This window comes from Xiphophorus couchianus, chromosome 12 (genome assembly GCF_001444195.1).
Source record: "Xiphophorus couchianus chromosome 12, X_couchianus-1.0, whole genome shotgun sequence".
Lineage (NCBI taxonomy): Eukaryota > Metazoa > Chordata > Actinopteri > Cyprinodontiformes > Poeciliidae > Xiphophorus > Xiphophorus couchianus.
This window is the reverse complement of record NC_040239.1, coordinates 20,266,585-20,282,512: the sequence shown is the minus strand read 5'-3', so window position 1 is coordinate 20,282,512 and position 15,928 is coordinate 20,266,585. Positions and strand designations below refer to the sequence as shown.

Genomic DNA, 15,928 nt, shown 5'->3' with positions numbered 1-15,928 from the left:
CTAGGTTCTTCTCTGTTCTCGTCAGACAGAGATAATTCCCTCCCTTGGGGGTTCAAGAGGTCGTTGGATGGCGGGATGGAGCGATCAGAAGAGGAGAAGAGAGAAGATGGGATTTAGAGATCAGCGCCTGCTGAGCCAGGTTACAAAGACCATATGGGTCAGACAAGGGGCACCTGACGTCACAGCAACAGCATAAAATACAGAGTGAAGCTGAAACAAAAGAAGAAATGGCAGCGAGAGAAACATTTCTCCATTGACTGACAGAAAAAGACAAAAAAAAATAGTGAGAAGTGTTCAATTATTTAAATCCCATTGACTGCCACTGAGAAATTGTAGAGCGGTGGAAAAGGAAAAACAAAAAGACAGGTACAATCTGAATGGAGTGAATACAGATGGAGGAGAGGGAATAAACTGATGTATGTGGAGATAGATGAATAGCGGAGAGAGAAGAATTGAGTGTGAGAGAGAAATCCGAATGATGGTGTACAGCTGGCAGCCTGTCACAGTCTCCAAGGTGTCTCCTGTCACTGTGCTGGCCTGCTGTCACACTCTAGTGGCCTGCCCAGAGCACATAGACACACACTCATATATATATATATGAGTGTGGTTGGTACACTTGCGCACAAACAAGAGAATAAAGCATCCTAATCCACAGAGATTATATACCTTCTGGAGGACATGGGAGAGGCAGGCTCAGAGAAAGTGAGCAAGAACTTCTCCTGAGTAGTTGCTTGAAAGCTGTCGTGTGTGCTACAGTTTAGGAGACTTTTGGGCACTGAGCCACTGTTTTTCTTCCTGTTTGCTCTCAGAATGAAAGCGTTAACACGCCATTCTTGGAACTGAGTAGAATAGATTGTGTGTAATTGAAAAGAAATTAATAGGATTCAACAAACTGTATGTATGTGTCTGTTATTGTTTGTGTTCACATGCTGGTTTTAAGACATCATTATCGATAACATTTTATCCATTTATTTTATCTGCTATCAAGTGATTAGTTTGATCTTGAGTTTAACATTGTGGCTATGTTCCAATGAGGAAAGGCTTTAAGTGAGAGATGTTTCTCAGATGATACAGGCAGTCACACCAACAGCAGTGGTTGGTGGCAACCCTGTTTGCATGTGTGTTTTTGTTGGCAATGTAAAAGAAACAGCATGCCTTCCAGTATAAAATGTATCCTAAAGCAGGAAGTGGATCTCACACACAGATACAATCTGTGTGTAAACTTTTTGCCAGAACTCGAAGTTGTTCCTGTTCCTGTTAGTTGAACAGGGACGGATTTATCTCAATCTAAATGGTTAAGCCAAAATCTTGGTGTTGTGAGACTTCAAATAGTCTGGAATAAGCTGAAGTGCCATGCAGAGTTTGTTTTGTAAACAGATGCATGGTTAGTGGAGAAAATGGACCCTCTGCTTCCACATTTTCAAAAGGAGGGGAAGAAAGCTGTTTTTACAACCAAAAAAAAAAACAGTTTGTCTTATAACTATAATAAGTTTTAGACTTATTATAGAATAAGTCACATTTAAGTGGGAGCCAACCAATGAATGGACCAGAAACTAAGGCGTTGCTATTAGGTCTAACATTTTTGGTGCAAAATTAAACATATATTTTAGTAATACCATTGATACAATAAAAAAACAATTAGGAAATAAAGAGTATTTTGAATATGTCCTATTTATTTTTAGAAGAATATGTGGCTTGTTTGCATGGCTTGGAATGCAATTCTTGCAAAATAATAAAATTGAGTTACACAGTAATTACAAAAAATTACCACCAATATCCATAAGATCAAACTGCTTCTATGTAAGACAGAAAAGCAACAATTTTTCAAACTCACTTAATAAGGTTGCAGTGGTATTATGCATACTAATTTATTTTTAATTTAATTTAAAAATGCAGATATTGAAAGAAGCAACAATGAGCTGAATGTTTTAGTAGATTTAAATTTCTTGTTGCTTTGAATATTATAGGTTTTCAAAAATGAATACTACTGCTTTAATTTAGAAGCCTTTTTTTTTCTTTTTTTCCCCAAAAGTGGTGTCATTGCAGAAAAGAAAGAATGAGTGTGCTAGCTATCCTTTGGACACCTAAACATCAGTGTGCAGAAACAGGTGGCGAAAGAGACAGCAGAGAACTCACTATCTTTCTCATGCTTGTGATTGTAATGATTGCGTAACCGTAGGAAACGTATGATGGGACTATTTAGCAGTTTTGAACTGTAAACTTTTCAAAACCTTGGTAAACTTTAATAACCCATGCTTAAATGTGTACAATAAATTCATTTCTCAGGGAGTTTGGGAGCAGGTGGGGGGGAGTTTCATCTAACTTTGCAATTCTGTCCACATTTAAAATGCTGTGGAAATCGTGGAACTATATAAAACATAGAGAGAAACATACGCAGAGCTACATAGTTGTGGGAAAAGCCGTATCTATCTATCTACCTATTTGTTTCTGTTTTGTCGATTAGTTGAACGCAAGGAATGATCGGTAGACGAGCAGCTTGAAGTGATGATGCCATGCATCAGAGACAGCCGATGTGATGTGCCATGCGATTGTCATGTCACCCTTCTCTAATCCCAGCCAGCAGGCCTTGCCTTTATATGAAGGCTGTTATGCCTGTGGTCTCCCACAGCTCTGGGGCTTTGTGCTCCGTGCGTCTGTGTGTGTTTGTGCATGTATGTGTGTGTCAATTTATGCAAGAGTTTGTATGCACATGTGTGTTGTTGCCTTGACAAATCTATTCAGAGCCAAACCTCCATGTCTCCATTGGTGGTGATAGCGGAGTTGTAAGGGATGGAGGAGGGCCCTTTGAAAGACTCCCCTCCTTCTCTCCCTCTCCAGTCGCCTTCAGCCCTCTGCGCCACAGCCCAGCTGACATCTTCCTCCAGACAAACTGAATGAATTAAAGAAGATACAATGAGACACTTGATGTAGCAGTCAAGGAGCCCCACTGCTTCTGTGCTGCTCCACACAGCTCTGCCCTCAAACTCAGACTCAGAGGAGAACACATCTAGGGCAAAGCAAAAGATCTAAAAATACACAATATGCCACTGTTTACCAAGATGACTTTTCATCTTCTTCCAGTACTAAAGCCCCCAGCTGCCTCCCGTGTTTCCCCTTTCATCTCTTCACTGATCTTTCTTCAACCTTTGTGGCTTTACTTTTTCTATATCCTCTCCAAATACAGTTGTGTTTGATTTATGTGACCAAAGGAATGAATGAAACACGATGGACTCAATTCAAGAGGGCCTTTTTTGATACCTCCTTTCCTTTTTTTAATTAAAAAAAGTTCCCAAATCATTTTAATTCAATAAAAAATAAGTCAAGTAATTCTAGAACATTATGTTATTGTTTTAAAAAAATGCTAATTTTATTTTTAATCTATTCAGTTTTAGAGATTTTATATTTCTACATGAAAAGGTTACATATTTCATCATCGGTCTACAGTAGCTACTTTGGTGTAGAACAGATTCTTCAAGCTGTTGATGGCAAAAGACTGAAGTTTTACCTGGTACAGAAGTTATAGAAATAATTCAAGTCACTTTCTCTCTGTAATATTTTTATTTTAAAACATAGCAAACACATGTAGACAAGCACACAGCATAACTGATGCCTTTATACTTTCTCAGTTCATCATTGAAAACATGTCAAAAATGTAAAATAAGTAAAAATTAGAAATAAACTTTTACTTTGTAGTGGTCAGTTTCTTCCTTTTCAGTAACACTGTTCATTCTGTCTCTGAATGTTTGTTCTTATACTTTCAGACCGAATGTGTGATATTATCTCCAAACTCTTTGATGTGGTACAGGACTCAAAGATGAATCAACATGAAGAAACTATCCCTTTTATAACACAGAAAACATATACCATAACTTAAGCATAACTACACTTCACAAACTCTGAAATAGTGAAATTTGCTCTTGCTCTGCATTAACCATGTTACTGTAAGAACGCCATTTGCATTGTTCTGCCTGTACAACACATTTACAAGTTTGTTTGAGAAATTGACTTTTCCTGGTGCAATAAAATTGTGACAATCCCTCTAAGATCTTGCATGTGCGGTTTTGGCACTAGCAGCAGCAGTTCTGCCTGTACTTGCAGTGATGAGATTCTGGGGTTCACTTTCTACACGTGCACCTCTGTTTGGTCTTATTTTAATTGGACATTTTTGTTTAAATGGACATCATTGACTTTAACTTCTTTCTTGAGTCTGATACTTTTCACAAGCATTTCACTTGTTTTGAAATCCTGAGAGTTTTGTAAACCTTGGACTGATGGAACTACTCTTCAAAGCAAAACTTGTATTATGGGAGCCACTATCTCTCCCTAAACATTTTCTAATCTTCAGCAAGCTTTTGAAATAATGTGGTTTTGTTTTTGTTTTCATTTGATTTGTATGAATCAACTATTCACATACCGTGGTGTCTGTTAGAGGTTATAGCACGAGAAGTATTGCAAATTTGTCCGACTTCTCAATCACCTTGGAAGTCTGTGGGTTAGAAGGAGAATTCAGAAGCACGTGTGCCTTTTTTTCTGTGTATTTGAGTTTGAAGGGATCACAACGCATCTTTGTGGGAGACCCTCCCCCGAAATGAAGTCACTGACCCACACACAGAAACCTTTACGCACACACAAGCATGTTCTACACAGTAATGGCTGTCAGGGGGCCAGGGTGAAAGTAAACAAGGGCAGATAAGCAGTGAATCAGAAGGACGCCAGCTGCACATTCTAATCTCTTTACATTTTTTCTTTCTTCTGTTGAACTTTTATCTTATCTAGGGGAGCGTCTTCTCTAAGCATTCCTTCTCAGCCTCCCTGTCTCGTTTCCCCTATTCCCTTGTTTTTGTTCTAACCCTATGAACCAGAGCATACCAGTCCACACTGCAGAGCCAAAAGAGACAAACACAGTTTGATGTGTTGTCATCCACTGACCCAGTCAATGAAAACTCAAAACTAGAGCAAAAGGTAAAGTTCTCTGTTCTTATGGATTGATACATTTTACTGAAAGAGCATCAGATTCAAACTTTGTATGTGTGAAACACCCCAGTGTGAGGCAGCACATATAAACTAGGAGCGATACACAAGATGGATGAAGACAGCAACAGCAGATAAAGAGGTCTTCCTCCCTTTCTGACAGTGGAGTTGTCAACCACAAGGGGTTTGAGAAGAGTTGGGGTGTTTGCAGGGGGTTATGGGTCAGCAAGCGGGGCAGACACCCTCTCCCTCCAGGGCGCCCAGTGATCAGCCATAGTAGAAGGCCTCAGTTCTCCACTGCAAACAAACGTCAAGCTGTCTTAGCAGCATGTCACAGAGCTTTTAATTGCTTGTTCTTGTCTTTGTCTCCTCTTCCCCCACCGTTCATACTTTTGCACGCTTATTTATTTATTTATTTTTTTTGCCCACCTGTTCCTTTTTCTCTTCTGCTGTGCCTTCTGTTGTTTCTCTTACATGGTCAACATTACAGAGCTTTTCTTTACCATTTTAGTTTTTACATTGTCTCTTACTATTCCTGATTTAAGTAAATATTGATTGCAGTTTACATCTATTTGTATGTTGAATCTTTAGGAAACTGCAGTTGTCCTCTGTCCTTTTGTCATAATAATAATATACTCAAGAGTAAACGTTATGATATATGTTTTGATGTATTTGTTTCCTTGGTTTTGTTTCCTACAGTGCTGTTGTAACTGGGTATCGAGTCCCGAGCCACTGGACACACAGCTTGAGCCCATGTTGCCAGACTGCCCTAGAGTTTCTGCAGGTAATAATCTGGTATTCTGTATCTACACACTCTTCAACAATCACGTCTTTCAAAGCCTGAACTCTGCAATATTGTTGGCGTCATTGGATCAAGTAAAGAACTTAATACTTTAAAGTTTGAATATTGTCAAACGGTGAAGTTTTTCCATTAATTGTTGATATGGATATAATTAATTTTAAATAATGAAAAATAATGTAAAGCCTAGAAATAGAGTAAGCGTAAGCACTGCTTGTGTGTTTGCTATTAATCCTCAACACAGCTGTCTGGGTTTTATTTTGATGAATACAAGAAAGGTTATTGAACTTAAATCTTCAAGTGGTATGAATAGACTTGAGTTTAACTGTGTCTATTGAAATAGTAATATTTTTTTATTTGCACGTGTGTTTGTGTGTTAAGTAAATCAATCTGCATACCGCCAACTTAGCACTGATTGAGAGCAATCATTGTCAATCAGACTCAAGCATTCTAAGCTTTCATGCTATTTTAAAACATGAATACACAAAGATTTTCTTACATAAACTTTCAGTGCAAGTTCAGTTCTATTTCCGACTTCTTTGTCTTGTCTTTTTCATCATCCACTCTGCCTCCTATATTCATTAATCCTCTCCTGCAGTGTTTGGCCTTCTGTCCCTGTGCCCTCACTGCAGTTCACTGGCCTTGATGATGTCATGTCCATCATGAGAATGTGTCCTTAATGTAGGATTAGGGAGGAAAGCTGTAATCCTCAACATGACTGTTGATAAGAGATGATGATTGTGATGTTGTTTGAAGAGTGACGCACATTTAGATATGCACACACTGAGAAACAAAGAGAAGACTCAGACTTTAAACAGAAAACAGTATATATGTTATGTATTTCAAGGCACTTTTAAAATAATGTATTGAGTCACCACTTGTTAAATATGTACCTACCCACAGATACCTGGGAAACTTGGAATATCTTGCCTCACATTTTGTCACATAATAACCATAAAATTCAATGGATTTGTGTGGATTTCAGATAATGGACCAACACAAACAATTCCATGTTTGGAAAGTGGACAGAAAGCTGTTCATAGTGAAAAAAAATAGAAATCTGAAAGTGCCTAGTTAATTTCCATCCAGCCACTTTTGGTCTGTATGTGGTTGTCCACTTAAACCGACAAGCCTATAATAAAATAGTTTAGATCAGACCATAATGATATGTTCAAATGACCCAGTCACTGTCCAGAACAGCATCCCCTTGAGAATCTGTGGGATTAGACTTGAAAAGTGCTGTTCACAAACATTCTCCATCCAATCTGGCTGGGCTTGAGCTTTTCTCAAAAGTAGAATGGGTAACAATTTCTGTCTTTGAATGTAAAATGTGACCCATACGAAAAGACTGCAACTGTAGAAGAGTGAGACACATTTTTCAGAACTTAATATGTAAAAACTTCTTAAAACTCAGACCTCTTTGTATCATGTAAACCCTCAATAAAATGCATTGAAATGTATGGGTGTAACCAAGCAAAATGTGAAAAGGTCTAAAGGGTATGAATACTTTTGCAGGGGACTGTGCATTCCTCTCTCACCTCTCATTTCCATTGCCGCTTCGGAGGTTCATACCTTGTGATTTTATTCCCTTCAAAGCTGCTCACTGACATCATAGTGAATGTATAGGTCATCTTACACATGCCCCCATATGTCTGCGAGTACATCTCTTAACATTGCTATCTCATCTCTTTAACTGAAAATGGCTTGTTCCACATGAAGCAGTGTGGGTGGTTGGCCTGAACATCTACCAGTGAATCAGCTCCTTGAAATGTCACCTAGCTTTCAGAACAAAATCACTGCTTTATTTCATGTCCAAATGTCATTTTCTTTTACTCTCCTGACTTCGGCCTCTTCTCAGCGACTGCTGTCAGTCAAATGACAGCTGCGGTACAGCCAAAGTACCGAGGTCACCAATTTTAAAACTTTTGCCGTGCCTAACATTGTCCAAACACAGAGCTGTTTGACACATTATCGTTTTGGTATGTGTGCACTATTGACTTGTGCTATGTTGACTCCTGCTACTTTAACTGGGCTGAAAAGATCTGGGTCTCTAGCCTGCTAAGAGAGCTGCCAACTCAGCTTGTCTCTGGTCTTTTGGTGGCAGCTTCTGATGTCAAAGGTTGCCTCAGTCATCTTTGTGTCCTTGGCAGCCTGGCAGGTTCACAGGCAGCGACCATTGTGGTGAGAGTTACAGCAGAGCAACAGAGGTGACAAGGTTGAGAGAGGGTTGAGGGAAGGCTGTCAGGGCATCGTGGAGCAGAATTTCAGTCAAGCCAAATGCCACCATGGCTGCTGTTGTCTCGGTTGCCATGGTGTTTGCCTGTGTGTATGTGTAAGTGTTGGTAATTGGGGCTAAAGATAAAGCCTCTCAGTAACAGAAAATAAACCAGTGAATCCTTGCTGTCATGCCCAACATGCGTGCACACATATCCAGGGGCTCACATCACAATGTGAACTACTGCTCTTGTGTGTAGCCAGGCAGAGCTGGGCCTGAGGCAAGTCTGGGGCTGGTGTGGAGAATGGCATATGTTCAGACAGACCCACGCTAAAATGTCTGTGGGCTAGCAAAGTATTCAACTTCTATTGGCCATGCAGCATCATGGAAAAATGGGATAAAGGATCAGCCCTCCTTTTGCTTTATTTGCAGTGTGGGCATTATTTTTTTCTATTCTTATTCTTCTCTTCCTCAAACTTTTTGGGTCTATCTGCCTCTCATATTTCGCAGTCAGAAATCTGGCTTCTTGTGACTGGCTTGTATTTCTTTCAAGGAACTTAGAAAATTTGACTTTCAAGTATGAAGTTCAATTGCGTATTTAACCTGCACAATATTTAAACATAATGCAGTGTTTTTTCTATACCATTTCCAAGACATATTAATTTCTGTTTAAGTCTTGACTATGTCTTATGTGGTTTTATTTTATTTTCCTCTTTATTACATCAAGTAAAATAATTTTATCTTGTCAAGATCAGTGCTTTAGCATTTGGCACTGACCTGTCACACTAGCGGTATTTTATCAGTAAGCGGCATGTTGAGCTCAGGTTAAATATGACACGGTGGAATTAGGACATTGTTTTACCTAATTTTCTTGAATGTGTCAGGAATATTAGGAGTGTGTGTACAACTGGAATAATGTTGGTTTACATCATCCCAGTGTGTGTTTATTTAGATAATGGCAAAGAAGTTATACTGTATATTTTTTTTATTTTGGTTTCGGTTCAATTTATTTGCATCATACAAATCCCCAACTAATGTCATCTCAGTATACTTCATGCAAAAAGGTAAGCAAATCAAGGTAAGCTGGATTGACCAGCTAAATCTAGTTCAGTTCCAGAACAATCAGCTTAAAGTGCATTATTGTCCAAATAAAACAAATTATACAGTTAAAAATGTTAGTAAAATGTGTTTGGTTTGAAGAAAGTAGTAAAGCAATATTTTTATATTACTAACGCTTTGGAATTTATAAATTTTTTTAGATAAATAATTACAGAATAAAGAAGGCATTGTGCTGTGTACAGCAGTGAGAATGTTTTGGTTTATGATCTTTTTTGGTGGGCTGCTTGATCACAGAGTCTGCTGTTTCAAAGGTGGGAAAGCCCCTTTGCTAATAACACGCACATACAGAAGCGCACACGCACACACACGCCAACACACCTACAAATCACTTCCTCTTAGGTGATTATTCATTGTCCAAGCTGATTATTAATTACAAAGGGAGAGCTCTCTGAATGTAAACACTGATTAATGACTAACAAAAGTAAGTTAATGTCTTACCTGTACTTTAATTACTGTCCCTGCTCTCCTACAAGCAATATCGCTTAAAACTGCAATTAACCATAATGGACTGCAGAAAGGGACTCCCTTCTGTTTTCACCTGTCACAACATATATAAGTTGATATGTCCCTTTGTTATTTTACATTGGTTCGCATTTCTGAATATTTTCTATAATGATAGTTAGGATTTTATTTAGACTTACTGATCTTGTTCAGAAAAATTAAAAGTGGTAGCTACAAAACTTATCCAATCTTTAGGAATTACAAACTCTTTTTTTCTGTGATGTACTGGGAGCTGATTTTACTCTTTTCTTTTCCTACAGCCAGTGTATCTGCAAATGTACTTAGCAATCTGCCACATCACAGCAGAGACAAAAGGGAGTGGCTTCTATTAAAGAAAAAATGTGTTGACACATGCGCTGCCATTCCATGGGCTCTATCCTGCTCTAGGTTCATTTAGACTGTGACACTCACCTCCCTGATCCACGCATTGCTGACCATGAAACACTCTAGCTGTCTGCACCTCATCACTACACACACACACACACACACACGCACACACGCACGTCCCCCCACACATCTGATGGGTGTTTAACGCTTTAAAAGGAAATCTAGGCTCACTCGGATGAATCTCATGTCCTCCCACCACTGTTTTTTCAGCTTGATGTGGTGGAAGTTGGCTGTCTCGGTAGAAGATCACTTGCAAATATGTGCATGTGTTGTCTGTGTTTTTGTATGTATTTCAATGTTTTCTCAGCTCAGCCAACTCATGTTCAGCTAATGTTGCAGGAAATATGTAGATAAACTCCGGCAAACTATTCTTTAACCTTCGACCTGGATTCACTGAGGCCGTCTCATGCTTTTGTCTGGGTCACATTAGTTGCAGACCAAATCATAATAATGTGGAGAGAGCTCATGTCAAGGATTCCAGACTTGGTGAAGCTAATAGAAATAATTGTCTCTAATTTTGTGGGGTAATAAGGGTTTAGTTTATAATTACTTTTGATTAAAAAATGTATATGATCACAATATTAATATTTAGGTCTAAAGCGAAAATAACACAAATTAAAATCCCATTTCTGTATTACAACCAAAAAGGGAGCTTCTGAAAAAGGATAGTACTTTCTTAAAAAAGACAAACAAAAAAAACATTGGCTTTGCCCTTCCACTGCCTGCCTCTTAAATGTGACTGTTAATCATTAATTTTGCATCAATAAGCAGCTTCAAACAGTTAATCATTTTGCATTTTATCAGATTTTGCTATATTATTTTTCATGGTGGTTGAGCTATCTTAATTATAACTAGAGATGTGTCTGGGACACAGTGTGTTTTTTATTTCACCCCTGCACCATGTAAACCTTTTTTACAGAACATTGTGTTTCCAAATGTGAGTCAAACTCAAACCAGCATTGCAGGCAAAAAAATAGCATAAAAAAGCATAAAGCATTCCAAAACTTTTGATCAGTACATGAAAGTTCAACAACGTTCAGTGAAACACTCGTACAATTTTCCAAAGTGTATTGGGCTTTTTTAATCCAATTACCATCTTAGTGCCAGATATGCCCTTGAGGTCTATTTTGTATTCACTCTTTATTAAGTCCTCCAATTTTGCCACCTTTTTACATTTTGTCATATAACTACAAACATGTAGCTATTTTATTGAAATTTCTGACCAACACAAAGTATCATGCAGTTGTGAAGCAGAAAGAAAAGGTTCAGTTGTTGTTTTTATTTTCTTCCAAATCAAAATCAGAAAACCTTGCCTGTTATACTTTGGCCTGTTATACAAGCCTGTTATACTTTGATATCCCTCAATAAAATCCGGTTCCAAAAATCTTTTTTTTTTTTTTTTTAACCCCTCCAGGGGGTATTTTTGTGGGCTCTAGTAGGCTGACAGGAAAGGGGGAAAGAGAGGGGGGAAGACATGCAGTAAATATTGCCGGGTCCGGGAATCGAACCCACGACAGCCGCGTCGAGGACTTGAGGCCTCCAAATGTGGGCCGCGCTAACCCTTACACCACCACGGCACACCCCCGGTTCCAAAAATTTTATTCATGTGTCATTTAGTTTGTCCGACTTTAATATTAGCTTAAAAATAGTTTTTTGCAGGGCTCAGAGGTTTGTTAAAGAAACAGCATTATGAAGACCAAGGAACATAGCAGACATCTCAGGGTGGTGGTGAAGTTTAAAGAAGGGTTAGAATATAAACAGTTATGTTATGGCAAAAACCTACCAAGACGTGTCTGTCTCCATAGCAGACAGGGCTAGCAAAAAGAGCATTATCAGAGTTGCCAGGAGGCTCTCAGTAATTCTGGAGGAGTTGCTTTATTAGAAGCAATGCCAAGAAGAAAAGTCATTGTTGAAACAAGACTACAAGAACTCCCTTTTGCTGTTTACCACAAGCCAAATAGAGGACATAGCAAACATGTTTAAGAAGGTGCTCTGGTCAGATGAGACCACATTTTAACTTTTTAACCACTGTGGAAAAAACTAAATATACCAGAAGGCTAAAACTTCACATTTCTCTGAACCCTCACCCCCACCCCCCTGTCCGACCGTAGCATCTGTGCTTGTAGCATCATGTGGTGGATATAATGTTCTTCTGCAGCAGAGGCATGGAAGCTCATCAGAGTGGATAGAAAGAACAATACACTTAAATGTAAGTCAAAAATCTAAGAAAAAACATTTGGAGGCTGTAAAAGATGCAACGGTGGCAGTCTACCGTCCAAAGGACAATAACCCATAACATATAAGCAGAGTTACTTTGCTGATTAAAATCAGAGCATATTTATTTGAGTGACCCAGTCAAAGTCCATAACTAAAGTCAAGTGAAAGTTCAAGAAAGAACTTTCATTTGGCAGTGGTGCAGGGGTAACACACGCAATCCATGTACAGAGGTCTCAGTCCTCGACGCGGCTATCATGGTTGAAGTGTTGACCTTTGCCGCATGTATTCCCCCTCTCTCACAACCTGCTTTACTGTTGATTCACTACCTAATAAAGACCAGTACAGCAGAAAAAATCCTTTAAAACAAAATAATAATTTGAGTGAACACTATAACTGAACTTGAAGTGAAAGAGACTTATTTCAAGAAGACTGGAACCCTGGTCAACCATTCTCCAAAAGACTTAGTTGTACCCAAATTGATATATTTTCCATGCACTGTAGCTTTGCTATCATTCTGTATATTCAGCCTGTTTCTATTAAAGTGTGACTTTAAGATAACCTACCAATCAGTGGTCAGCTATACTGTAAACTTTGAAAGAGTTTCACATATAGTTTCAATTTACTGCTTGGCATGAAAATGTTTAAAACCTTCTTGCATGGTCAAGTCTATATCCTCCATCAGTAATCTGGGTCAGATGGGGGCGCTCCTATGCAAGGTACAGCAGAGCTGGCCACCTGCTGCTTTGCAATCCTCAAGCCTCTTAACTTCTGCATGTAGTGTCCATCTTTAGTCGCTCGGAGGGCATCCCCAGATTAGTGCTCCATGGACATGGATCGCATTTGCCCATATGGCCTCTTCTCATTGAGTCGATACATGCTCTAATCTGCCCTCTGAGCTTGACATTCAACGACTACTGAGAAAAGTAACATGCACATCATGTATGTACAACCTTACAGAAGTAGTAATCAAGGGCGTCGATGGCAACCTGAAAGCTTACTAGCATGTTTTTAATCCCATTTGTTGTGGAACTGTGGATAGTTTTAGGGTGTTGACATAGTGCCAAAGTAATAGCCCTGAATAATATGCATCCTTTTTGTGGGTGTGAACTGTTTTTAAATGCACTCCCTGGTGTGCAATTAATCCAATAATCCCAGAGAAACACCGTGAGTGCTAGAACATAAACTACTATTATGAGTTTAGCTGCTGTCTTTATCCCATATCTACCCTATGTCTTTATCCGCTCATTAAGAAATCACATCTTGTCTTTCCCAATTGTCACTGGAATGCAAGAGTCTCTTTGCTAGTAATCTTTACTGCCACAAAGACTGTTGGCGAGATAATAATCTTAAAAAAAATTAGGTGATGGTGGTTGGTTTTGTCTGCCATTTCTTCTTCTTTAAAACAAACACTTGTTAACTGAATTACAGGATAGCACAATATGACTGGAATGTATAGGCTTATTCAAAGAACTTGGACTGAAAATGTGAAGCAGAGAGTAGTATTTTAAGGGATAGTAAAGGTTTTTGTTGAAATGTTCTATTAAGAGGTTTGGGGCTCTAAAACATTTACCTGCAATTGTAAGTAATATTATCATCTTTATTTTAATTTAAAAAAAATAGCTCAGCTTAGAGATAGTAAGAACTGGACCAAAACAAAAGCAGATTACAAAATAACTACTGTCATGGAAATCTCAAAAATATCATTGGAATTTAAAATCACTACAATGGCAGGAGATGCTGCTGCTCCCTTTGCCTCCCCCTCCCACTTTTCTGTATCTAGAAGTCAGGTGTAGAAGCAGCTGGAGAGACTGAATCAGAACAAGACTGCAGGTCAGGGCTGCCCCACAGTCCTGAAGGCCTGTGCAGAACAGCTCTGAAGCACCTCTTCAACCTTAGCTTGACCCTAGAGAATGTTACGTTGTTGTGGAAGATGTCTTGCCTGCTTCTGGTACCAAAGAAAACTCACCCATCAGTCATTAATGACTATAGCGCTGTTTTCCCTGACAACCCACATCAGGAAGGTGCTGAAGAGATTACTCTCCAGGAGAGACTTACTCGGTAAAGAAGGCTGGTTCTGTTTTCGGGTCAACTGTGAAACCACTGGAGACGATGATGCAAAGAAGTATTCTTCATAAAATCAAGAAAATTATGGACAACCCTGCTATCCTCTTCATGAGCCTAGGAAAACAGAGTATCTTCAGTGAGTGGCTTCTTCAAATTTACTGTAATACAGATCGCTGCAAGAGATTGTTCCTGCCAACAGCCATCACTATCTACAATAATAACTTTGAAGAATTTCAATTTATTATCTACCGCAACATTTAATTACCCTTTGTGATTAATAAAGTATTTTCAAATTTGAATATTGAATGCTCAGATAAGGCTAAACATTTAGTCAAATTTATACAGTCTACAGGTAAATATCATTGATCACATTATTACATATTTTTTTATCCCCTGTATTATTGTATTATACCCTAACCCTACCCTTTGATAGCGATTATAAAAAATAAGAAAAGTCTACTTTGAACATTACTAATACAAAAGCAAAGCATTGTTTTTTGTGCTTAGAAATATAATCTATTTATGCTTGAATATTGCTTAGAAATGTAGAATCACCCACTAAACTAATGTAACTAGGTGAGAAATATGAAAGCAGAAGAAGAAAATATATTTATTTTGAAAATGAAAAGCAATACCAAGGTGTAATAATGACTTGTTTGTGGCCTAGGAAGCAGAAAGTGCTTAGACGGTTTCTTTGCTTATTGTGTCAGGAACTAATGAGATAGGCTGTGCTGATCCCTCACTGATGCAATGACTCCTAATCCTCAACACTGTTTTCCTGCTCCGGTTGTTTATCTACCAATATCCTGTGACCGTCCATGGCATGACACTGCTTTGTGTAGCCCCAAGTGACCCCCAACCTCTGTGTCAGCAAAGTTTTCAGCTTTGAAATCGATCTGGTATCTGAGCCAATGTAATGTAATAAAAAGTTCCGCTTTTTCTTTCTTTTTGCTCAGTGTATAACTAAGCTGTTTGTTATCGCTATGAAGCATGTGGACTATGTCTCTCTCTGTCTCTCTGTTGAAATTTCAGTGAACTGTATTTTGGAAATAATTTAGAAAATTAATTGCCTTTATAACAGCTTCTTACCTTTTATATCTTTTTATCAATCAATCAATCAAATCAAATTTTATTTGTATAGCACATTTCAGCAGCAAGGCATTTCAAAGTGCTATACATCATATCATATTTACTGACTTTCTACACCCTATTGGTACTGAAAAAAGTATTTTTCACTCAGTAACATTGTCTGCACTGGAGACTGTTATTGTTATTGTAACTTAGTAGATCAAGGATTACAAAAACACCAGATTTGTTTTTAGAACACTGAGACACCAGTCAGGGTTGATGCAGTGACTAGTCAATTACTTTGTAGATGTTTAGGGATTTCTTATGTCATGTTGTGTTTAAAGTTGTGGTCTTGTTGTGGAACTACTAGTGCATACATTTCAACCAGACAGAAAATCCTGTACACTTGTAAGTGTATCTTCCTACTACAAGGAATGCTGTGTGTACCACCATGTTATCAGAATGACTTAGAGACACACTAGTTATCACTTGTGTGAGCCTCTAAGGGCTAAGCTATAGAGTGGATGGAAAAACGCCACTCCTGTCTTCTCTTTGTCTCTCCTCCAGCGTGTCCACCTTCTGCAGGA

General features: G+C 38.5%; 1 protein-coding gene across 1 annotated transcript in view; it reads left to right on the top strand.

Moving 5' to 3' along the window:
* The window catches only part of arb2a (ARB2 cotranscriptional regulator A), a 165,166-nt gene that overhangs the window by 115,011 nt on the left and 34,227 nt on the right, over positions 1-15,928 (top strand). Inside the window, exon 10 of the mRNA XM_028033735.1 lies at positions 5,671-5,755. Within this exon, the coding sequence (XP_027889536.1) occupies positions 5,671-5,755 (85 nt within the window). The remainder of the gene's footprint in view (positions 1-5,670; positions 5,756-15,928) is intronic.